This window comes from Eleutherodactylus coqui, chromosome 1 (genome assembly GCF_035609145.1).
Source record: "Eleutherodactylus coqui strain aEleCoq1 chromosome 1, aEleCoq1.hap1, whole genome shotgun sequence".
In the NCBI taxonomy this organism is placed as follows: domain Eukaryota; kingdom Metazoa; phylum Chordata; class Amphibia; order Anura; family Eleutherodactylidae; genus Eleutherodactylus; species Eleutherodactylus coqui.
Genome location: NC_089837.1, coordinates 303,374,334 through 303,398,809, shown reverse-complemented (window position 1 = coordinate 303,398,809; position 24,476 = coordinate 303,374,334). Strand labels below are relative to the sequence as shown.

The 24,476-nt window shown below is 45.0% G+C and overlaps 1 protein-coding gene across 1 annotated transcript; it reads left to right on the top strand.

Annotated features, from left to right (window-relative positions):
* The first annotated feature begins 4,043 nt into the window (after positions 1-4,043).
* UTP11 (UTP11 small subunit processome component) lies at positions 4,044-24,062 on the top strand. The gene is made up of 8 exons (XM_066574784.1): positions 4,044-4,200; positions 4,299-4,360; positions 5,855-5,957; positions 11,154-11,267; positions 21,103-21,196; positions 21,832-21,962; positions 23,497-23,607; positions 23,750-24,062. The coding sequence occupies exons 1-8, from the start codon at positions 4,138-4,140 to the stop codon at positions 23,831-23,833; spliced, it is 762 nt and encodes a 253-aa protein (XP_066430881.1). The 5' UTR covers positions 4,044-4,137; the 3' UTR covers positions 23,834-24,062.
* Positions 24,063-24,476: the final 414 nt, after the last annotated feature.

The following is a 24,476-nucleotide window of genomic DNA, read 5'->3' as shown; positions in this document are numbered from 1 at the left end:
GCGCTGCTTGTGATTGGCTGAGCGCTGTGACCAATCACAGGCAGCGTTCAGCAGCCATTTAATGTCGGGTGGGCGCTGCCTCTCATTGGTGACAGCTCTCAGCCAATCAGAGACAGCGCTTTCTGGAGGCTCTTCTAGGTGTGTAAAATGTATTTATTTTTACAGCTGGGGGTGATTTTCAGGGATGGGCTTATATTTCAAGCCCTTCCTGGAAAATCATCGTTGCAGGGTTTGCCTGAAACCTATTGCTTTCAATGGGGCGGCAGCATCGCCGGCCCCATTGAAAGCAATGGGATAGCATTGCGGATCTCTGCTATAGCTGTGACAGCTGTAGCAGGATGAGGAGACAGCTGTAGCAGGAGATGACACAGCTGTGTCAGGGGAAATCAATGTACTCACTATGTTTTCAATAAGTCTGGTGCTGCTGCACCAGCCATATTGAAAACAATGGGCGATTGCGCAGATTTTTTTTAGCACTGTGAGGCTTGAGTGAAAACATCACAAATGAGAATGAAACCATTGAAAATCATTGGTTACATAATCACGCATTTTCACTCACTCTCGCATCGCAAGAAAACCTATCGCTAGTAGGTAGGAGCTCTATTTGTTCGTGTAAAAGCATCCTTAGTAAATGTGGGCCATTATTTGCTGATACTAGTTATTGCTCAGTGGAGGCCCCTTTCATGTTTTATCGAGTCACCATGGCTACTTTTTGTACCCCTGTGAATGACACCTCTTTAGTCTGTATCCTATTTTCATACAAGACCCCTTATGTGTTCTGTACTCAGTTGCTCTACTTGTCACAGTCTTCAGCCTTTCTCAGGTAGTCTGTTGTGTAGACATAAGGACACAGACAATGTTATCACCTCCATCAGAAATGGAACCCCTGTAACACTTGTAACTGGGGATAGGAGCAGATATTATGATATCACTATAGGTGGAGTTATATGTTCTCTGCTCTCTATATGAAGCCCCTATAGTTCCTGCCCTGCAGCAGGTGACGCCGTATCTTTGGCAGATGATACACTTTATTATATGTAAGATAAGTCTACTTCTGGAATATTGAGCAGCAGCGATCACTCTCATCATGGTTGCTGTGTAAGGAGAAATCAAGACAAACACCACGATGTATATGTATAGAATATTATTTTATTAGAATAGCAATAAGTAACATTGTAATTAAATATTACTGTCCCTTTAATAAATTACACACTGACCACAGTGACGCTCAGGTTAGGACCGGTGGAGACCACAGAACTTGCTGCGGTCCTTCTGACCAGACCACCAATGTCCTATGATGAGAGCCGCCAGACACAAAGATTCAAAGGAAGGTAACAATCTCCAGAGAGTTCTATCTCAGGGGGGAAAAACAATTTCTTCCTGACCCCAGATATGGCAATCGGCTATCACCCAGGATCTAATCTGTCATGCTGCATATTGCAGTATATATAAATGTACAGAAATAGACAAATACAACCTGCTCCTAAGCTCCTATGCAATAGAAACTCTTCCACAAGCTTACAATCTAATAGAATATTAGCTATTCTGCTACTAAGGTATGTGAGCACCCTTACATAACTGAGGGCCAAGCACTCATTCAGCTAATAGCTATTCCTCCCAACTCCTCCATACATATACAGTTTGTGCTAAGTGTCCATAGAGAGAGGGGAATAAGATGCCATGTTCAGGCGCTCCAAGGTTCGGCCCCAGGCCCAGATTCCAACTACTGCCCTCAGGTCTCAATTTTAGGCCCCATCTTCAGGCCTCTACTCTCTGCCCTCAGGCCCCAGTTTCAGACTATCGCCCTACACGCTCGTGTCCCGGCTTCCAGACTTCGCTCTATACCATCAGGCATCAATCACCCGCCTTTTGCCCTCAGGACCCAGCTTCCACCTTGTTCCAAAGGACAACACTTCCATGTCATTGGAAGACTAGGGAGTGATTGGAGGAACACAACAATGAATTCTCAACACTGCCTTGGCATCCAAATTCACCAGAATATAACCCTATTGAACATGTTTGGGATATGCAGGGAAGGGCTGTGAGATCTCTTTCCATATATCCATAAAACTTGCACCAACTGTCTGAGCTGCTGCGGCAGGAAATATGAAGGATGCTTGCTATCTTGTGGAATCTGTTCCCTGATGTCTGATAGCTGTGATTGCAGGGGGGGGGGGGGGGTGGAAGAGCCAGGAGCAGGAACTGAGCTCCCGCCCCCTCTCTGCCTCCTCTCCGCCCCTCTGCAGTATTTGCAATAGGGAGAGGTGGGGCAGGGCTAATTATCGGAACTTAGCCCCACCCCCTTTCATTGCAAATAGTGCAGAGGGGCGGAGAGGAGGCAGAGAGGGGGCGGGAGCTCAGTTCCTGCTCCTGGCTCTTCCATCCCCCCCCCCCCCCTGCAGATGAGGACGACGTATATCGGCTCGGCGTGAAAACCGAGCTGATATACGTTCGTGTGAATGCAGCCTAATGCAGTGATTGTTCAGTGAACAGTATCAGTTAAAGAGTGTCCCCATGCACAGTGCTAGGAAGAGAAATCTATATACATAAAGGTGAAAGCCCTCACTCCTTAACTGACTCGCCACTAATTCTCTAACTTTTTGGTGTCGAACACATGAAATTTGGCAGGACCATTCATTAGGTCCTAAATAGGAAAAGTAAAGGGGTCACAAGTTGAATATTGGCTGAGCACTGTGACCAATCAGAGGCAGCGCTCATTCAATGAATGGTCACAGTGCTCAGCCTACCAGAGACAGCGCTTTCAGGGGGAGGGTTTTTTAAAATCCCCTGCCGGAAGAGAAGGAGAAGAGGAGTTCTGGGACCTGCAAGAAGACGCGCCAGAGATGACAGCACTTCCCAGGTGATGTATTAGTGTTTTTTTTTCTCAACGGTCATGGATTATTTTCAGGGGGGAGGGGGGCTCATATTTCAAGTCCCTCCTGAAAATCCTCGCCACGGGAAGTCCCCTGCCACTTAGACATGGCAGGAGATTCCTTCAGCCCTGCAGGGATGGGAGGCTGTTTCCCTGCAAAAACACCTCGCATCCAGGGCTTCAGATGGATTGCGAGAGCGATATCGGGGCGTCAATCACATCTCAATATCGCTCTCGCCAGTGTGCAGCAACCCTGAGGGCTCCTTCACACGGGCTTTTTTTGCATCAGTATTTTGTGAGCCAAAACCAGCAGTGGGTCCAAAATATGGAAGAAATGCAAATCTCTCCATCATACTTTCTCTCTGTACGTTCCACTCCTGGTTTTGGCTTGCAAAACACTGATATAAAAAGCCCGTGTGAAGGAGCCCTTAGGCTACATTCACATGGGCGAGTCCAACATCAGGCTGAGAAACTCGGCCTGATATTGAGCTTGCCAACGTGCGTTTTTCACGCTGATACAAGGCCTGTATATTCAAAACGCCTCGCCTCTGGTACGTAATTCCACGCGTGTCAGAAGATCACAAGTGTTTTCTATTGACTTCAATGGGAAACATCACATCGCACTCGCATTGTACGGCATGCGATGTCTTTTGAGGTCCCACTGAAACAATGGGCAAGGCATTCCAAGGAAACGCAAAAAGAAAGAACGTGCTGCTAACTTTATCCTCAAATTGCTTATTGCTGCGAGGGAAAAAAGAAAAAAAATCGCTCATGTGAATAAGTGCATTCAATTTTATATTCATGCGAGTTGTGTGCATCTGGCAACGCGCAAAAGTCGTGCCAGATTCTCACCCGTGTAAATAAGGCCCAAGGGATATCTTTGAAAGTCGCTAAATACAAATTATGATTAGAATTACCCCTTTATGGGAAAAACCAGCCATTCCCATCGGCAGACCCAGATGTATTTCCCTGTAGACATTCCAACAACTGCTACCCAGTATATATTTATATTGCCCCAAATCAGCGGATTGGAAAATGGTCACAACTAACAATTCCTGCATACAGGCACAAATGTGCAGCTTCTAGCGCCACCTGTCAGCGGTTCTCGAGAATTACAGCGTCCCTCTACATCTTAGGAACAGTGGAACGCAACGCACGACGTGGGACCGGAAGTATCGTCGAACGTCACCCGGCGAGCCGGAAGTGCAGGCAGCAGCGTGTTTCTCGTCTTGGTCGCAGACTAGTTTTGAACTGCTGTAGCCACAATGTCTGGAGCCTTTAGGAAAGCGCTGAAGTCCCGGCAGAAGAACCATAAGGAGCGGTCACAGGTCAGGCCGTGTTCCGGCACAGAGCCGGACGAGTCTGGTTTAGCGCATGACGTGGGAAACCAGAACGTAATAACTCTCTTTCTGTCTTTTTGGTATAGCCAGGCTTCCGTAAAAATCTAGGACTCCTGGAGAAGAAGAAAGACTACAAACTCCGAGCCGAGTAAGTCTAGAGTGCACGCCCCCGTCCGGTAACAGTGGGAACTGCACTTCTAATAGCTGTAAACCTCTCTTAAAGAGACAGTACCAAAGTCTACTTTTATTGCCTTTGTACAAGATAGGTGATAGATCGGTGAGGGTCTTAGCAGAGCTCTGTGTCCCCCTCTTCTCTTCACTGAGGGCCACTAAGCCACAGTGATGTCAATGGAGCTGATGGAAATGAGTACAAGCGTTCGCCATCTCCAGCAGCCCCAATAGAGATGAATGGAGCAGCACTGCACATGTGTCGCTCCATTTTATTGCCTCCTTACTAAGGGGGACAAGGGACGCCATTCTCAGGATCAATGGGTGTCTCATCAGCAGGACCCCCTCTAATCACACTTCTGTCTATCCAACGGATGGTTGATAAGAGTAGACTTAGTTACAACCCCTGTAAAGGGAACCTGTTACTGTCTGTGAGCACCATAATCTAAGTTATCTCAGGGAGGTGGCTCATATACTCAGCTGCCTCTTGGTAACCGCCAGACCGTGCATCGACCCGAAAGCTAAAGGTTGTGCGCATACGGTGTACTGCTTTGAGTCCATGCACCGACTTTTAGGGATGACAGTGTGGGCAACTATGAAAATTACCTCCCTGGGAACTTATGGGCATCATAAGGCTGGTTTCACACAGGTGACCGCGATTTTGCTGCGAGAAAATCACATCTTTGTTCCCGTGATTTTTTTTTTTTTTGAGCGTCAATGATTCTTTTTTTTTTTTTAAAAAAAGGATAACCTTACATTGCATCGCTGCTGCCCGCCATAAAATCGTACATTTTTTTTTTTTGTCGCAACAGTCAATAGGACTTTCTAATGTTAAAATCACATCGCAATGTGTGTTTGTTGTGCTGCGATTAAAATGAGGCTCCATAGTGATACATGGGAGATAGAAAATCGCAGAAAGATAGAGCGAGTCACGGTTTTTTATCCCTTCAATGTTGCATCAGTGAAAATATTGCAGATGGGAAGGAAACCGCTGTAAATCATTGCTTTCATAATCTGCTTTTTTACTGTGCGAAGCCAGCCTAAGAGAAATTATGGTGCTCCTACTTGCTGACGGGCTCCCTTTAAGATTATGGGGCATATTCATGAAAACTCTTTTTTTTGCCCATAGCAACCAATCACACAGCAGCTTTCATTTTTCAAGAGTACTAAGAGGAATGAAAGCCGTGCTGGGGTGGATTGCTGTAAACACCAAAGACAAGTTTTGTTTTAGACGTTTTCATGACTCTCCCCCGTAATGTCTCCTCATGCTGTAGGGTTTATGCTGGGTGGTTGGAACTGTTCCATGTGTTCCTATAGCAGCTATTTTCAACCACCCAGATATTGTATAAATCTTGTGGTGGAGATCGATGCCAGCTTCGCTTTGAGTTTGTTTGGGGGGGGGGGGGGGGGGGGGTTGGTCAGTTTTTAATGTATCTTCATGGGACTCTGGTGTTTCACTTTGTTTTTAATCTAGTGACTATCAAAAGAAGAAAAGGACACTCGATGCCCTGCGGAGGAAGGCCCTTGAGAGGAATCCCGATGAATTCTACTTTAAAATGATCTCGACTAAACTCCAGGTAATCGGCGCTGTTCAACATTATTCATTTAGCTCTAGATTTAGAGAAAGTGATTGAAGAGGATCTGTCATCTAGGCAGTTACTCAAGATATCTGCAAGAAGTATGAAAAGGATACCTGTGGAATTAAATCACTGCTTTGTTCTCAGTGCCACCTCTGGGCCTCAGGTGGCAGCATGTGTCTACCAGAAAGCAGTGTTACATTTGGTTGGTATAGAGGGAGGGTGCGAACAGTTTAAATCTGAGCTAGTACCTGCAAAGGAGGTCCCGTTGCTTGTCTAAGCACCAAGTGCCTTCAGCTCTAAGGTGCATGTGTCTTAGATCCCAGACTGCCACTAAGTCTGCATGTCCACGGGCATGATTCCGCCGGCGATAAATCATCAGCAAATCACACGGTCTGAAGCTTTACATAGCGTTGCTATGGAAAGCACAACCGCGACGTCCACGAGCGGAGAATCATAGCGGAAATCCCCGCTTGTCTTCTGCATTCAGCTGTTCTCTGCACAAAGCGCCCGACTGTTACACAGCCGAGCATGCAGAAGACAAGCGAGGTGTCCCCGCTTGTCTTCTCCATCCAGCTGTTCCCCTGCTCCAAGCTCTTGGCTGTTATACAGCTGAGCACATGGAGCGGAGGATGCAGAAGGCCAGCTGGGTGTCCCCGCTTGTCTTCTGCATCCAGCTGTTTTCTGCACGGAGAGCCCAGCTGTTATACAGCCGAGCGCTCCGTGCCGGGTATGGAGAACAGAACTGGAGCGCTCTGTTCTTCATACCCAGCCTGTTATCATTGAGCGGGATACAGCTGAAACAATAGTATCAGCTGTATCCCGCTGTAAATCCCTGATAAGGCTCATCGTTGTCTTTCAGCATGCTGAAAGACAACGATGAGCGACGACTTAACGAAAACTGCACGATGTCAGTGCAGTTACACACAACAATTATCAGCTTTTGAGCGATAATCGTTGTCTAAATGGGCCTTAAGTGTGTGACTTTGGAAGAGTCACTTGTATTTATTTACTGTTTATCTATTTTTTTGTATATATTACTTTTATCTATCTGTACGATCCCCCAATGCCATCCCGTGTACATGTTGTGCCATGTATGCAGTCCTTGAACAGCTTTCAGAGCGTGCATACTGCTGTATGAGATGTGAGTGTCTTGCACATTAGGAAGCCCAGATCCTGGATCTAATTGAACAGCTTGCAACACCGAGATCTATTGGCACCATGGAAAGGACTTGACTGCTCACTGAGTAGACACTCGCTGGGGTAGATGGTGGTATAGGAGTGCAGGAGGAGCAGGCAGCTGGCTGGGTGATGGGGGTAGAGGGAAGAGATCCAGGGAGGCTAATCCTGAACTGATACACCCCAACAAGTTTGCAAAGTTGGCAGATGAGGGTGATGCCATTACAGGGTTAGCACTACTGTAGCACAATATGCTCTCTGGCAGTCAGGTGAATGACTGTTCCAGTAAGAAGGGGAAGGAGAGCACAGGGGAGACTAGACAGGTCTTGGTAGAATAGAAGGCCCCCGGCTGCCATGGCCACCACACAGCAACCCACGATCTTATCGCAAGGAGGGTAGTGTGGCAGTCCCGAACATCGATCATAGTATTTAAATGTCCCTTTCAGAATTAGCATTATTTAAAGGGTTAACAGGTCTGATGGACCCACGATCCCCCTCCTTACATACCCCGAACTTGCAGGACATAACTGTATGTCCTGTAGTGTTAAGTGGTTAAAGCCCACATTATGGGAAGCTATAAGAGAGATGAACTTGTGGAGTCTCTATGGATAGAAATACGTAGAGGAAAACAATGACATCTTTATAGTGGGTTTTTATAGGCCACAAAATATAACAGAAGCCACTGAAAGTCTGTTACTTAGGCAAATGGATTAAGCAGCAAATCACAATTAGGTAGTTATTATGGGGGACGTTACTATCTGGATATAAACTGGGAAGCTGAAACCTTCGCCTCTCATAAAGGTAACCATTTTCTGTCAGTAGCTAAAGATAATTACCTTACCCCAACTTGTACAGGACCCAACTAGAGGGACAGCTATTTTGGACTTAATATTAAGGAACGGGGGTGAGGGGGCGGCACCTGGGAAATAGTGACCATAATATAATACATTTCCACTTGTCTTTCACAAGGGAGTTTTATCGGGGACCTACAAAAATACTAAACTTTAGGAAGGCAAAGTTCAAACTGCTCAGAGATGCCCTAGATTATATTGACTGGGACAATGTCCTCAGAAATAAGAGTACAGACAATAAATGGGAAATGTTTTAAAAATAACCTAAATACTTTCTGTGAGCGGTTCATACCTTACAGGAATAAAAGGCTTAGGAATAGGAGACACCAATGTGTCTCAGTAAAGATGTAAAGGGGGCAATAAGCTGCAAAAAGAAAGCGTATGAACTACTAAAACAAGAAGGCAGCAAAGAAGCAGAGTGATAAAGTAAACTTTCCACTTAAAGGGGTTGTCTCACGAAATCAAGTGGGGTTATACACTTCTGTATGGCCATATTAATGCACTTTTGTAATATACATCGTGCATTAAATATGAGCCATACAGAAGTTATTCACTTACCTGCTCCGTTGCTAGCGTCCTCGTCTCCATGGTTTTGTCTAAATTCGCTGGCAGCTTGCTTTTTTAGACGCGCTTGCGCAGTCTGGTCTTCTGCTCTCAGCACGAGCCGCTTCAGCCTGCTAGCCGCTACAGCTCTTCTGCGCATGCGCAGACGAGCTGTCACTTCTCGGGAGCGCACTGGAGCGGCCATTCTGTACCATCCTCTCTTAGAGGAAGGTGCAGAAACTTGAGCCGCCCAGCTGTCCCAAGAAGCCGCCCAGCCGCCCCGAGAAGCCGCCCAGCTGTCCCGCCGTCCTGCCGCCAAGGTAAGTGATGGGCCGGGGGGGGGCTGCCGCTGGGCCGGGGGGGCCTTCGTCTGTTGTCAGGGGTCTAGCGCCGGTTACCTGCTGCTGGCGGTGGGTGACTGTGTGCCGTGGTCGGCCGCGTTCAATCCAGGGGTCCGGTCGGCGGCTGCGGGGCGTCTGGTTGTCAGGGAGACACAGCTGGTAGCGTCTCGGGAGCGCGCACGTCGGGCTACAGCAAGCGACGGGAAAAAAGCCGGCGGCCATCTTGGGAAAATTTTTATAAGTTGCTGAAACGCTGGAACTGTAAGTACAAACCAGCTAGAAAAGTCATTTACAGGGGGGCTTAGTAATGTATGCTTAATTAGGGGGACTGGGCAAAAAAAAAAATTCACTGCTTCCTCGCGACAACCACTTTAATGTCACCAGTCTACCCCAGGAAGAAGTGCAAATGTGCCTTAAAAAGATTAAAACAGAGAAATCACGGGGTCTCGATGGCATACACCCCGGGTTCTAAGGGAATTAAGAAATGTCATAGACCATTGTTTATCGTATTTGAGGACTCTTTAGTGATGGGTCTGTTCCACTGGATTGATATTTAAAAAGCTTCTCAAAAAGTGACCCTGGAAACTGCAGGCTGGTAAGTCTTACTTCTATTGTGGGCAAAATGTTTGAATGGTTTCAAAGAGATGCTATCCTGGAGTACTATTCTTTTTCATATTTTATTGACCTGGTAGAAGGATTACACAGTGAAATATCAATTTTTGCAGATGATACAAAACTATGTAAAGTAATTAACACAAGAAAGGACACAAGGCGGTTGCAAGTGGAGCTATTTAAGTTGAGGATTTGGGCAGAAAAGTGGCACATGAGGTTTAACGCTGATAAATGTAAGGTTCTGTACATGGGCAGAGGAAATACATGTCACCATTACATACTAAATGTGAAACCACTGGGTAACACTGACATGGAAAAGGACTTGGGGATTTTAGTTATCTGTAAGTTTAACTGGAGCAACCAGTGTCAGGCAGCTGCTGCCAAGGCAAATAGGATCACGGGGGCATCAAAAGAGGTCTAGGGGCACATGATGAGAACATTGTTCTTCCTCTTTACAAGTCACTGGTCAGACCACACATGGAATATTATGGACAGTTTTGGGCACCGATACTCAAGAAGGACATATCAGAGCTTAAGCAGGTACAAAGCTGGGCAACTAAAGTAATAAATGGAATGGGCGCACTACAATACCAAGAGAGGTTATCAAAATTGGGATTATTTAGTTGAGAAAAAAAGATGGCTGAGTGGCAATTTAATGACTATGTATACATATAACAGGGGGCAATACAAGGGGGCGTCCTCTACGTCTAGAGAAAAGACTGTTTCTACACCGACATAAAAAATGTTTTTTTTACTGTAAGAGCAGTGAGACTATGGAACTCTCTGCTTGAGGATGTGGTGATGCGGAATTCAATAAGGGGACTGTATGCCTTTCTTAAGCACTACAATATTATGTTATAAACCTTAATAACTTCAGAAGTGTCGGTGATCGAGGGATTATTCCAATTGCCAGATTGGAGTTAGGCAGGCATTTTTCCCCTTAAATGAGGAGATGCATTGCAGTCTTGGGTTACATGACATGTCACAGCCAAAGTCACCATGTAAACCTAGCCTAACTCTGGAATTTCTATCATTTAACATAATTGCGCTTTCATTACAATCGATGACATGTAGCACTAATTTCCTCTTCTACAGAAATATGTGGCCCCTGCGGTTACAGCACCCAGACCTACAGTGATCAGCTATTTAAAAGGGTTATACCAGGATGAACTTTTATCATCTATTCATGGGATAGGTAATAAAAGTTTAATCAGTGAGGAGGAGACTGAATAGAGCAATGGCTGGCACTGTTCCATTCATTTTCAGTGGGGCTGCTGGAGTACTCTATTTCCGTAAGGCCCATTGAAATAAATGGACTGGCTTCCATTCATGCGCTGCTATCGCTCTATTCAATGTGAGATCACTGCGGGTGGGAAAAGCATCCCCACAGAGACATGACGAGGGGGGCACAGGTCTCCTCCATTCCCACCCCCATTTCCAGGATCGAGACCCCCCATTGATCAGACTTTTATGACCTAACCTATCTGAGGTGATAAAAGTTAATTCTGGTACAACCGCTTTAAGTGTGTGTAACAATTTTTTAAAATAATTTTTCAACTCTGAAAAATGTCTGTTCTTTCTTTTTATTTTAAGACTATGTAATTATTGGTTCATACAATATCTGTATCCTGAGAAGTGTAGTTTGCTTATTCTGTGTGCTATTTCTGAAGGATGGGGTTCACGTCATAAAGCAAGAGCCAGAAGTTGTCACAGATGAGCAGCTTAAAGTCATGAGAACACAGGACATAAAGTATGTGGAGATGAAGAGAGTCGCAGAGTCTAAGGTAAGCTACAACTTGTAGTTAGGCAGCCTGCACACGGCAGAGCCGGATTTCGCATGCGGATTCTGGCTCTGACAGTGGCCGGCAACCCTGCGTACCTGTTTTTTGTGTACTGTGGATGACCATGGATGCTCACCGTCGGTCATGTACTGTACAGATTTTATTTTTAAATGTCTGTTTTTGCTGCGGCGTCGCCAAGAGATGACGTGGGTACCCGCGGCCTATCTATAATGTCAATTGCGAATGGGCCACGGGTCAAACTGCTTTTATTGACTTCACTAGAAGCAGTCTGCGGAGTCTGCATAAAAATAGGGCATGCTGCGATTTATTTTCCCTCCGTTTGTGGAAATCACAATTTGTTTCCGCAAGTGTGAAGATAAAAGCGACTTGACATAGCTTGCTTTGAACGGTATTTTCTGACCACAACATCTAACTGATTAGAGAAAGGAAGATAAAACCCTCTGTCACCCCATTGGTATCCCCTGCACACTGGTTGTGAGTTGTTCCAATGGGTTGCCATGCTATTTAGGGACCTATTAAAGGCCTTTGCATCTGCCAAATTTATGTGCCTGTTGGGTCCATTACAGTTAAGCACTGACTGACAATAATACATTGGGATGTGGAAGTATTGCGGTGTATTATGAGTGATCAGAGGGGATCACATGTTTAACTCCTACCAGGACTTTATGAACATTTCCAATTGCAAAATTCATGATTTTTGGAAATTTAAATTTAAAAAAAGTTATATACACACACATTTTTGGTATTGGCGCATCTGGAATGACCTGCGCAATAACATTTACCTAATTATTTGTCCTGCACTTTAAAGCTAACTTCACAGAGGCGAGTGCGATATGTGGGTTGTGAATCGCTGCTCAAAGTCGCGCTTGCCAGTGATAAGGGCCAATGGGGGCTGTAAAGAAATTAATAAATGTCGCTAATCAAAAAGGAGTTAATATATTTTACTTAGTAATCTATTTGAATCAAGAAGGTTGACTACTGCAAATATTCTATTCTGCTCTGAAGGACTCATGACTATTGAGTAATAGGCCAAACGTCTGATCTAAGTGGAATCAGGAAGTTCTAAGGCCAGATGTCTCGGAAGACATGGCCTAACCGCAAAGAAGTTGTCAGCTATTTCTCTATATTTACTAATGTACTAGTCTAAAAGTCATGTGAAATCAGCTATTTCTTGAATGTCATATATCAAGCCTAAATGTCAAAGTTTATTGAATGATTATGTCATTGTAAGATATAGAAGTCATGTGTTTTTATCAGATGAATGTATGTATCATGAGGTTACTCCTTGTATTACCAGAGGTCGCATCCCTGCGTGGGCGATCTTCTATAAATACCAAGAGATGCAGATAATAAAACAGAGTCACTTGTTTCAAACCATATACTGTGTGTATAGGTCTGTGCATGGTCTCTCAAAAGAGCGCTCCTCCTGCTTAGGTCAATTCGGAACCGACAACATAACTGATCAGTCTGTTTGAACAAATTAACCCTCGACAGTTCTTGGCGCCCAACTAAGGGGGCGGGGCTTACCTTTACGGGACATCGCAACCAGTAGACTGAAACAAACTCCTGGCCCGTTGACGTGGATACTGGATTCGGAGACCCCAGACTAAAACACCGGTGTAACAGGTAAGAGCTTATCTTACTATTATACAGTCTGGATTCTTTTGATCTGTGTGTCTCTAACGGACTAGAGGTATGTTGTTGCCTGTTTCCTATATTTTCTGCCCCGTCCATATTTTAGAGTGAATAAGTTCATTTAACTGTCCTAGACGGAAGAACTCACTCATTGGGACTTAAAGAGTCATGTTGTCTGTATTGGAGATTGAAATAATTGTTATTGTTATAGTCTCATTTCTGGCAGTCATATTCTTACTCTGGATCTGTTATAATATTACTAAAAGTTCCCTAAGAGGCGAAGTCTGGTCTCCCCTGAATCCTAGTGTTTGAAGTTGACCACGTTTTAGTTCTGTAAATCTATTCCGGGACAGGGAACTGTGTGTTCCCAGATAGTCTCAGTGATTATCTTAGTTTACTGTGTGAAATATACGTCCTGTATACTTAGTGAAGAATAGTCGGAAGTGGTCAAGATGGGGTCTGAACAATCTAAGATATATCAGACTCCTATTGAGATAATTAAAGATAGAGAAGGGGAGGACATTTGCAGACAAGCCTATAAAGTTTACAAACGTATAGGCCTTAAGAAGGCGGGAACATTCAATTATGAATTTTGGTCACAATATGAGGATAAGCATAGAAAGGAAATAAGAAATAAGGGTTTGGAAAAAGGCATGAAGGCTATTCTGGACTGCTCTAAAACAGCAGAAGACGAACACTGGGACTCCGAGTCCCGAGGCGAGGGCATTTTAGTTTATTGTCCTATGCCCTGGCCACCAATAGACGTTCCCATGGAAACCCCTACGGTTCCATTAGTCTCTCCTGTCGTCCCGGCCGCTCCACCAATGTCTCCTAATAATCCCTTTAATTCTCTGTATCCCAATTTGCCACCCTTGCCTCCTACGTATCCACAGGCTACTGCCCAGATGGATACACCTCCATACAGCCCTCAATCAGGATCCCCGGGCCCTGAAGTAAATAGAGGTCCGGCTTGGGACTGTCCACGTTGTGGTCAACAGAATGCCTGTTTTAAAGAACTCTGTACAGTATGTGGGACTCCACGTCCCAGGGATCAGTGTAGACAACCGATTCCCTTATTCCCAGTTACAACCTCCACTACCCATTATAGAGAACCAAACAGACCAAGTCCACCATTGGGCACGGTCAGACAAGAGGACACTGACAGACCATCGTCTTCTAATGACAGACCTACGGACGCACATAGACCAACTCCCGGGTCTACAGTCACTACATGGCGACCCTGGAGCGCCACAGACCAGATGGCACTGTGTCAGCAACTGCCTGATCCCCAGACAGAGCCAGCAGCTTTCCATAGAAAGTTGGAAGTCATACAGAAAAACTACTCTGCCACTTGGACAGATATGGAATGTCTTATGAATGTAAAATGTCCTCTGGGCCTTTACAATAGTATTGCTCAATTTTGTGGTCTTGAAGATCGCCCAGATGACCCCCAGACATTACCTAGTGGTACTCAATATGTTGACAAAGTTAAAACCTGGTTTAAGGATAAAGCCCAAGAGAGACGTACAGCCCTAACCCAGTGTAGACAGAACAAGGGCGAGTCTATTGAATGTTACTTTGGCCGTTTAGAGGAAGTTGGCAGAGATCTGGGTTTATATGATTGTCCAAAAGCAATACGTAATGCTGCTTTTTGTGAAGCCTTTATGCAAGGAATAGATAAGCGCCTGTCTGAACGCGTTAAAGCATGTACCCCCGATTGGCGACAGGCCAAACCGCGTGATCTATATAAGAAAGCTGTAGGATTTGTCATGGACACAGAAGACCACGCAAAGGGTGTTATGGTTAAACATTACACCATGGAGGGGGACACAGTCCGACTTAACGACCCCAGGCGGGAGACCCGTAAGTGTTATAACTGCGGGAAGACTGGACACTTGGCCCGTAATTGTAGAGCCCCTAAACGCCCTAGACAGAACATGTCAGACGAAAGGGGGCAACAGGGAAGTACGGCCACTACCACATCATCCCGCCCACAGGGAAATAACGGGTATACCAATTACCAATGAAGGTCTGGCACTCCTTCCCCCGTGTCCCTTATAGTTACTGACGCACGTGGGCCACAAATTTTTCAGCCTCTAAAAATCCAGGGGAAGGAGGTGCCCTTTTTAATTGACACAGGGGCTACTAAATCATGTGTCAGTACCTCACAAGTCAACGATCTTAGTATTCCCCTCTCAGACTCCATAGCCATAGCCGTTGGAGTGTCCGGGGAACCAACACCCATGCGTGAGACCGAGCCCATAGAAGTCTCCTTTCAAGGGTCACGAGTCCTCACTCGCTTCCTGGTGTCACCCGCTGGGGATTGCATCATGGGAACCGATGTGATGGGACCCCTGGGGTGCTGTATTCAGCTCCATCCTTCCGGTGAGGCTCATGTCAGTACCTCTGCGGCCGACCACCAAGTATTCTGTCTCATGGCAGCAGACTTGGTCACTCCGCCTCCTTCTTGTACTGTATATGTGTTGACCCCAGAAGATACACAGGTTCTCTCAGCAGTGCCAGAGACCCTTTGGGCAAAAGGGAAGACAGACTTGGGCCATCTCCACGTACCCCCAGTCATGGTATATCTCAAAGATGGGGAAAAAGCCCCCATGATCCGCCAATATCCCCTAGCCATGGCACAGGAAGACGCAATAGCCTCCACTATTACAGAGTTATGTGCCTTGAATGCTTTAAAACCTTGCGTCTCACCCGCTAACACGCCACTCTTCCCGGTTAAAAAGAAAGGGAAGAAAGGTGAACCTGATACCTACCGGATGGTTCACGATCTAAGAGAAATCAATAAGGTGACCATCCTAGAAACACCTTTGGTCCCCAATCCCTACACTCTGTTGTCCACCATACCTTCCGGAACCTGTTGGTACACTCTGATCGATTTAGCCAATGCATTTATGTCCGTCCCGATCCACCCCGATTGCCAGTACCTGTTCGCCTTCACGTTCCGAGGAAAACAGTACTGCTGGACTGTCCTACCACAAGGGGCACAAAACAGCCCAAATCAATTCACCCGATGTATGAGGCTTGTACTTGATGCATGGACGGTCCCACCAGGTGTGGCCCTGCTTCAGTATGTTGATGATCTCCTACTGTGTGCACCGGACAGACCCACCTGCGTTGCGGCCTCACTCAGCCTTCTTTGTTTTCTTGCAGACAGTGGGTGTAAAGCCAGTAAAGACAAATTACAGTTTTGCAAATCTCATGTTGTGTTTCTTGGTCACTGCCTAGGTCCTGGTACAAAACACCTCACGCCAGAACGTACCAAGGTGGTGGAGGACATGCCACTCCCTACCTCCCATGCTCAGTTGCGGACATTTCTGGGGTTAGTTTCATATTGTCGGCCGTGGATTCGCTCTGCCTCCATGACCATGCAGCCTCTGTACGACTGCCTGAGTTCTAAGCCATTTGCTTTGTCTCCGGAGGCCGAGTCAGCTTTTCACCAGCTGAAAATACAGATCACCAGTGCTCCAGCACTGGGTCTGCCTGACTATGATAAACCCTTCCAGATGTTCGTGACTGAGATGGCGGGACATGCTACTGCCGTCCTCACACAAGAGCATGGTGACAAAAAGCGCCCTGTAGCATACTACAGTGCACATCTTGATGCAGTAGCCAGGGGTTCACCCTCCTGTGTAAGAGCAGTTCTGGCTGTACAAGCACTACTTGAGAAAGCTTCTGAGGTGGTCCTAGACTACCCTCTTGTGGTCCTCACGCCCCATGACGTACATGGAATTCTGACACAGGTGAGCCGTAGACATCTTTCTCTTGCTAGACAGGTCAAAATGGAACTTGCAGTACACTCTTCATCCAATGTCTCATTTCAACGTTGCACAACTTTGAATCCGGCCACCTTACTGCCATTAGGTGACACTGATTCAAAAGGGGGAGTAAGCACAGGGGATCAACTTTTTGTCAATTCCCTAGGCGAAGAGGAAGCTTTTGACGCCGAGCACCAGCATGACTGTGCTGCTCTGATGGAGCAGGAGACAGCTGGATTTGCTCATGTCACAGATAAGCCTCTCCTGAACCCCCACCTTGAAATGTTTGTGGATGGATCACGATACCAGAATGAGATGGGCAGATTTGTGACAGGGTTTGCTGTAGTATCAATGAATGAAGTACTGATAGGCCGCGCCATGCCCCCACATATGTCAGCACAGGAAGCGGAGCTGTGCGCTCTGACCGAGGCCTGCAAGTTAGCCCGGGGAGTCACTGCTAATATCTACACGGACTCCAGGTACGCGTTTGGCGTTGCGCATGACTATGGGCCGATTTGGCGCGCGCGGAGCTTCCTAACAGCTCAAGGCAGACCGATAAAGAATGGTGAGGCAGTAAGTAGTTTAATGTCAGCTATCATGCTCCCGAAGCAGGTAGCCATAATAAAGGTAAAGGCACACACCCAAGGGGACTCCTTGGAAAGCAGAGGCAACGAGAAGGCAGACGGAACAGCAAAGGCTGCAGCCCTGCTGGACTGGAGGGCACCCGTGTGCAGAGTTCAGACCAGGTCCTGCCCAGCAGAGGAGGATCCTGATCCCCCTGCCGAGGACCAGACCCTCTCTGTCCCACCACAGAAGGAGGTGGACCTACTCCCCTCAGGGCAAGAGCAGGAGCGCTGGGCAAGTGCAGGGGCAGTAAAAGGAAATGAAGGTTGGATGATGGGTTCCCGTATGTGTTTACCTGCGGCTGCCTATCCTAGTATGGCCCTTTTGGCTCATGGAAAGGTGCACGCTTCTCGTAATGCCATGGTAGCCCTGGTGGAGAAAATGTGGTACGCTCCGGGATTTGACAGGATGGCAAAGGCATACGTCAAGGCTTGTGAAATCTGTGCACTACACAACCCCGGTCAAGTAGTAAAGACCCCTCGGAAGTGCACTCCGCGACCTTTGTACCCCTTCCAGAGACTACAGATAGATTACATCCAGCTGCCCAGATCAGGAAGGTATGAGTATGTCCTGGTATGCATTGACCTCTTTTCTGGGTGGGCTGAGGCCTACCCGGTCACGAAGGCCACTGCCCAGGCCACTGCAAAAAAACTTGTGTCAGAGTTAGTGTGCAGATTTGGGGTACCAGAGACCATTGAGAGCGACCGTGGTACTCACTTCACTGGTGAGGTAATGAAGGAAGTCATGTCCGCCTTAGGAGTAGAACAGGCCTTTCACACCCCCTATCATCCGCAGAGCTCCGGAAAAGTAGAAAGACTCAATGGCACCCTCAAACTTAAGATACAGAAAGCCATGGTTGAAACAGGAAAACCTTGGCCCGAGTGCCTACCTCTGGCCCTCTACTCAGTACGAACCACACCAAATAGGAAAACAGGACTGTCTCCTTATGAGATTCTCTTTGGCTCCGTGCCCAGGTTAGGACTGTATCACCCCCAAGCTCTATCCCTGGGTCATGATAAAGTTACTTCCTTTGTGCAGGACTTATGCCAAAAGCTAAAAATAACACACGACCTAGTCTTCTCTTCTATTCCAGACCCTGATAGTTTGGAAGGATCCCACTCTCTGAATCCCGGAGATTGGGTGGTGGTAAAGAGACACGTCAGAAAGACTTTGGAACCTCGCTTTGACGGACCATACCAAGTGCTGTTAACCACTCCCACCTCGGTCAAGCTAGAAGGCAAACCCACTTGGATCCATGCCTCACACTGCAAGAAAGTTCCAACGCCTCAGCACCACGAGGGGGGTGGAGAGTAAGCCCAACCCAGGGTGGGGGAGGAGGATGGCAACCTGGACACCAGCATTGATAGTCTGGATAGGTGTATTATTTACCCTTTGTTTTCTTGGACTACTCTCTTTTCGGGACAATTCTTCATCAACTGTCGATGTAAGAAGAAGATGGACTGTTTGGGCGGAAGGACACCCCAACATGTGGGAATACTTTGCAAAGGACGTACTGAATATTTCCCACATGTGCATGCCCAACCTGCGGAGTGGGGAAGATATTTTACGGACTTGCTTACTGTCTATCCCCACTCCAATAAAGACACTTCGCGATATATATTCAATAGTGCATAACGATAGTGATGTAGAGGAGAGCAATGTTTTCCAGGAGAATACCTTTCATAATGTATATGAATATTGTTCCTATTGTGATGCGGTCAAACATACACTTTATGTTTCACATAAATGATAAGAGATTTGTTTAGATTCATGAAAACAATAATGCATTTTAAAAAGTCAGATGTCGGCTGTGATCTTGGGACTTGTTCCGATCGCCATATTTGGGGTCAGGAAGGAATTTTTCCCTTTTATACAAGGATAATTGGCTTTTTCCTAAAAGGGTTTTCGCCTTCCTCTGGATCAACTCAGCCTCAAAATTCCCCATAATTGTCATTCCTGTGTGTGACTTCCTGATGTCCAAAATGGGGGAATGATAAGGGCCAATGGGGGCTGTAAAGAAATTAATAAATGTCGCTAATCAAAAAGGAGTTAATATATTTTACTTAGTAATCTATTTGAATCAAGAAGGTTGACTACTGCAAATATTCTATTCTGCTCTGAAGGACTCATGACTATTGAGTAATAGGCCAAACGTCTGATCTAAGTGGAATCAGGAAGTTCTAAGGCCAGATGTCTCGGAAGACATGGCCTAACCGCAAAGAAGTTGTCAGCTATTTCTCTATATTTACTAATGTACTAGTCTAAAAGTCATGTGAAATCAGCTATTTCTTGAATGTCATATATCAAGCCTAAATGTCAAAGTTTATTGAATGATTATGTCATTGTAAGATATAGAAGTCATGTGTTTTTATCAGATGAATGTATGTATCATGAGGTTACTCCTTGTATTACCAGAGGTCGCATCCCTGCGTGGGCGATCTTCTATAAATACCAAGAGATGCAGATAATAAAACAGAGTCACTTGTTTCAAACCATATACTGTGTGTATAGGTCTGTGCATGGTCTCTCAAAAGAGCGCTCCTCCTGCTTAGGTCAATTCGGAACCGACAACATAACTGATCAGTCTGTTTGAACAAATTAACCCTCGACACCAGGATCACTGTCCGATACCGCGCTTTTCTTTCAAAACTACCTTGCATCACTTCACGGAAGTCACTATCCTCTGCTGTGGCTGTCAGTCACGGTGGAGGATCGTGGAGTTTCTCCCATCGGTTTTAACAGAAGACCTAGTATTGCGTGCACCTGGCACGTGGTGCGATGCCGACACCGGCCCCATTGAAAACAATGGGAGATGCGAGGATGTACCGCGATTTTGTTTCCTGCATAGCAGTGCGGTATAACATTGCTCATGTGAATGACCCCATTCATCAGAATAGGGTCATATTCGTGCGTTTTGCAATGTATAAATCCTGTGCGATTATTTATTTATTTTTTTCGCCCATGTGAAGATGGCCTTAAAAGTGGAAGGTTTCTTTTGTTTTTGTTTTGCTTTTGCTCAACCAGCTAAAGAACATAATTTGACCGCCTCTCTTTGCCTTCATAATTTGACACATGCTTCAGCTGTATATGTGGAGTGCTACACTTTATTGGCTATGCTACATAGATTAAATGTGTGTAGTATTTTCACTGTAATGAAATGTGTTTATTGTTGGCTTGTGCACACTGGTTTCTGACCAAACTACCCAACGTAAGGGTCCGTTCGCACCAAACGATAGATCTTTTGAAGGAGTAAACAATGTCAGAGTTCGCTCGGACAGCCTATTTATACAGAAGGATACATCCTTGGCTCGTTCTCACGAGAAATCATTCTGTCGTTCACATTCACTGTATATGTGAAGCTTATGCAGCGTGTGGGGTCAGCGATCCAGCGATGATTTTCATGTTGGTTGAAAGAGCGCGAATAGTGAACCTTAAACAAATGGTGCATGATGGCTGCGCACTTAGACACAGAGTATCTCGCAGTTTCGTTTGAGCGAATTTTGCACAATAATCCCATGTAAATGGCCCTTAAAGCCTTGTCTCGCAACAGTTGTATGAACTCGCAGTAGGATGCGATTTAAATGGATAACATCCAGCTGTGGAAAGACTTTGTTAAACATACATGCATTTTTTTTTATTCAATATATTTTTGTGTTTCAGTTCCTAACTCCTTTAAATATATCAGCTTGCTTACAGTGTGTGGCTCAGGGCACTAGCAAACGGATATTGACAATTATGAAGAACAAAGTAAATGCTTCTAAGTATTTTTTTTATGATTGCAGAAAATTGAACGCCTCAAGTCTGAGCTCCATCTGCTGGATGCTGAAGAGAAGCCTAAGAATAGACATACTTTCTTCTGTGACACAAAGAGAGAAGGCAAGCGAACCGATTTAATCAGTAATCCAGTTATTTATGACACATGAAAATCTTCACGTTGTATACATTAATGTCACTATTGTGAGTGTGTAGAGGTCTCACAATGGTATAGAAAGCACTTTACAGTGATCCTTGCATTAATTAGGTACATGTCTTTTTCATATGATTGTTTCATATACTCACCTGTCCACACAACACTAGCGTCGCACCTCCATGCTCCCCTCCAGAACTGTTTGCAAGCTGAAGATTCAGCTTATGAACAGAACGGCACAGGCTGCTGCAGTTGACCACTGAGGTCTATGATTGGCTACAATAGACTGCGAGATCCTTAGAAGGGAGGTGCAGGACTGGTGTTGCAGGGCCCAAGAATTGGCGAGTATATACTCCTTTTGGGGGGGAGGGGGCATTACCAGCTTTAATTTTCTTTAAAAAGGGTTTTTAGGTTTTTCTTTTTTTTTTTTTCTAATCTCCCTGATTCGAGAGCCATACAGTATGTTTAGAGACAGATAAATAGTTGCATTGGTTCTTTTTAGGAAGGGCTTAGCAATAAAGAGTTCAGTAAGGATTGGCTTTGAAAGGGGTGATAGTAACATGTTGGGTTTTTTTTTTGTTTGTTTGTTTTCTTTTTCCTCTAGTGCGCAACTTTGATCTGGCAAAAAAACTGGATACTGCTCCAGAGTTGGTTGACAGAGTTTATAATAGACCTACTTTAGAAACTTTACACAAGAAGACCGTACAGGGTCCCACTACAATGAATGAGTTACAAGTAAGACCTTTTTGTATACACACTGTGCTATTTCTTCCCTTTTGTACTACAGTATTACTTGCATGCTGCTTGTTATCTGCAAGTAGGTATGCTATCACTGAAAAATGGCGTACTCAGTATAAACATGACGGGTGTTCCTAATAATAGCAAGGTATCACTGAAAGGATAATGATAAAGTATAACTTTTAATAATCCTAATAGAAAATTAGGAACTGATCCTAGCCAATAGTGATGACATTAGTGTGAAGCAAAGTATAAACCAAAAACAACACAAAAGAGAAAAAAGGGAGGATGGTGCAACACTTCAAAAAAATGGCTGGATTTCCCTCTGTAGTTGGTTATCCCCAACAAGTATACATAAAAATGTGCTCCAATGGATATTCAAACGCAGTTTGCGTAATACACACCACGATCCTTCATTTATTAAGTCGTGTGTATTAAGGCCCATTTACATGAAGCGATGATCACTCAAAAATCGCTAAAAAGTGATCGTTTGAGCGATAATCGTTGCATCTAAACACGCGGCCATCATGCACTTTTCGTGCACTGCTAGCTGATCGTTAAATTCAGGCCAACCTAAAACTCGTCCTTCAGCCTTATCAGCAGTTCTCCGCGGGTAGTGCTGATAGCATTGTTTCCCGCTGGAAAACAAAGGATCTGAGCACAGATAATAGCCCTCTGGCTATTAACTGCTTTCAGCTAAGGCTTCATTTGCACACTTAACTGCTCTTGCGTAGCTGAGTAGGTACTTAATGTTTTATGCAAAATGATCGCTCAAAGCTGTCACTCAAACTGTCGTTTGAGCGATCTTTTAGCGATCATCGGCTGGTGTAAATGGGCCTTTAGTCACAGGGCCATTGGCATCAAATTGATTGATTATAGAAGTGAGAGCACAATGTTTATTGGTAAATGCCGCTGTGCAAATGTAACCTCGTACGTTACATAAAACACCAGACGCCCGTATCACAAGTTCGTGTTTAAAATTCATATCATTATGTGGGGATTGTGTGTACTTCTGTGTCTTTTCTTTTTGGATTTATAGAAAAGTCATATGTAATAAATGTTATTTTTTTACAAGTCCTGCCCTCCGATTTGATATTTTTTAAATATATGTATTTTTGCAAGATGATCTTTAAGAGGGATGACTGTCGGGCACAGAAGCACCCAACAGTCATCCCAGCAATTAGGAGAGCAGAGGGATGCTAAGCTGTACGTCCAGCTTCACTGACTGTTCCTATTTCAACTCGGTCTGCAATTTTTCTAAACACAGTAATATGAAGAACCTGCAGTGGTGACAAATTTTTAAGTAACTTCTATTGCAGAAATGACTGTCAGCCCAAAATACATGTATTTAAATGGGGGAAAAATGTATCAAGTTGCACCCAGAGGCCCCCCCTCCCACACAAAAAAGGGGTAGGGAGTTTCCATAGCTTTTAAATATTTTCCGAAGGTGATATTACCAATTCAGACCCAACCACTTTAGTAAGAGCAATGATACTGTGTTTGTAAAATATGTTCTCTTCTCTCTTTACAGCAACTGGCTAAACAAAGGCAACTTCAGTATGAGATTTTGAACCAAAGAATAGAAAGGGAAAAGAAAATGTTTGTGATCAGTCAAAAAATACAAGCGCGCAAAGATCTTATGGTGAGCAATCTCTCTCTCTCTGCTTCTCTCTAATGGTTCTTGGGTGCCACAAGAAACGGCATTTGTCTGAGCCCTTACACCAGTTATTGCTTTGACAGATATTTGTATTAGTTATTGTAATTCTGTCTTTTGTTGCTCTTAGGATAAAAGAGGCAAAGTAAAAGTGAAGAAAGAAACGGCGAATTCTGCGCCTGTTTATAGATTCAAACAAGAAAGAAAGCGGTAATGGCCACGGCAGTAAAGAGGAGATGCCTGACAAGCTGATTTTTATTTTTTCCAGACTGTGTGCCATTTTTGTCATCCAACTATACTTTCTATCTAGAGCTGTATATACCTCTGACCGTGTTATATCACCTGCCACTGGCCTTCCATCTGAGCCTGATAAAGACCAGTTCTTTTGGTTGAAATGTCGCCAGTTTTTATTGTATGGAGGAATAAAAGATTTACTAACTTTTTTTTTTTTTTTTTTTGTACATCCTATGCTGCCATGGACTTTATATTGGTCTTCCATGGGACACACCAGTGTCATGCCCCATGGATCTGCTAGTACTGGACCACTTATCCAAGCTGACTGCTGCAATCTTCGAACTTCCTAATGCACACTGTGCATCAGAAGTCTGAGGAACTTTGCACTGCTCTGATTAGCCAGCAAATTAGTATATCATAACTTTGCAATGGATGTTCACCAAATGCACTGAAAATGCTTCTGGTGTATTCATGAAATGTATCTATAGGCTGCAGTATGCCCAACTTGTGTTAAAATGGTGTCCTTTCGGCATAATTTCCGGTGTTGTGTGCCATTTTTTTTTCTATTCCCAGTGTACTGAAAAACATACATGACTGTGCTATTTACTTCAAGGGATCCAGCA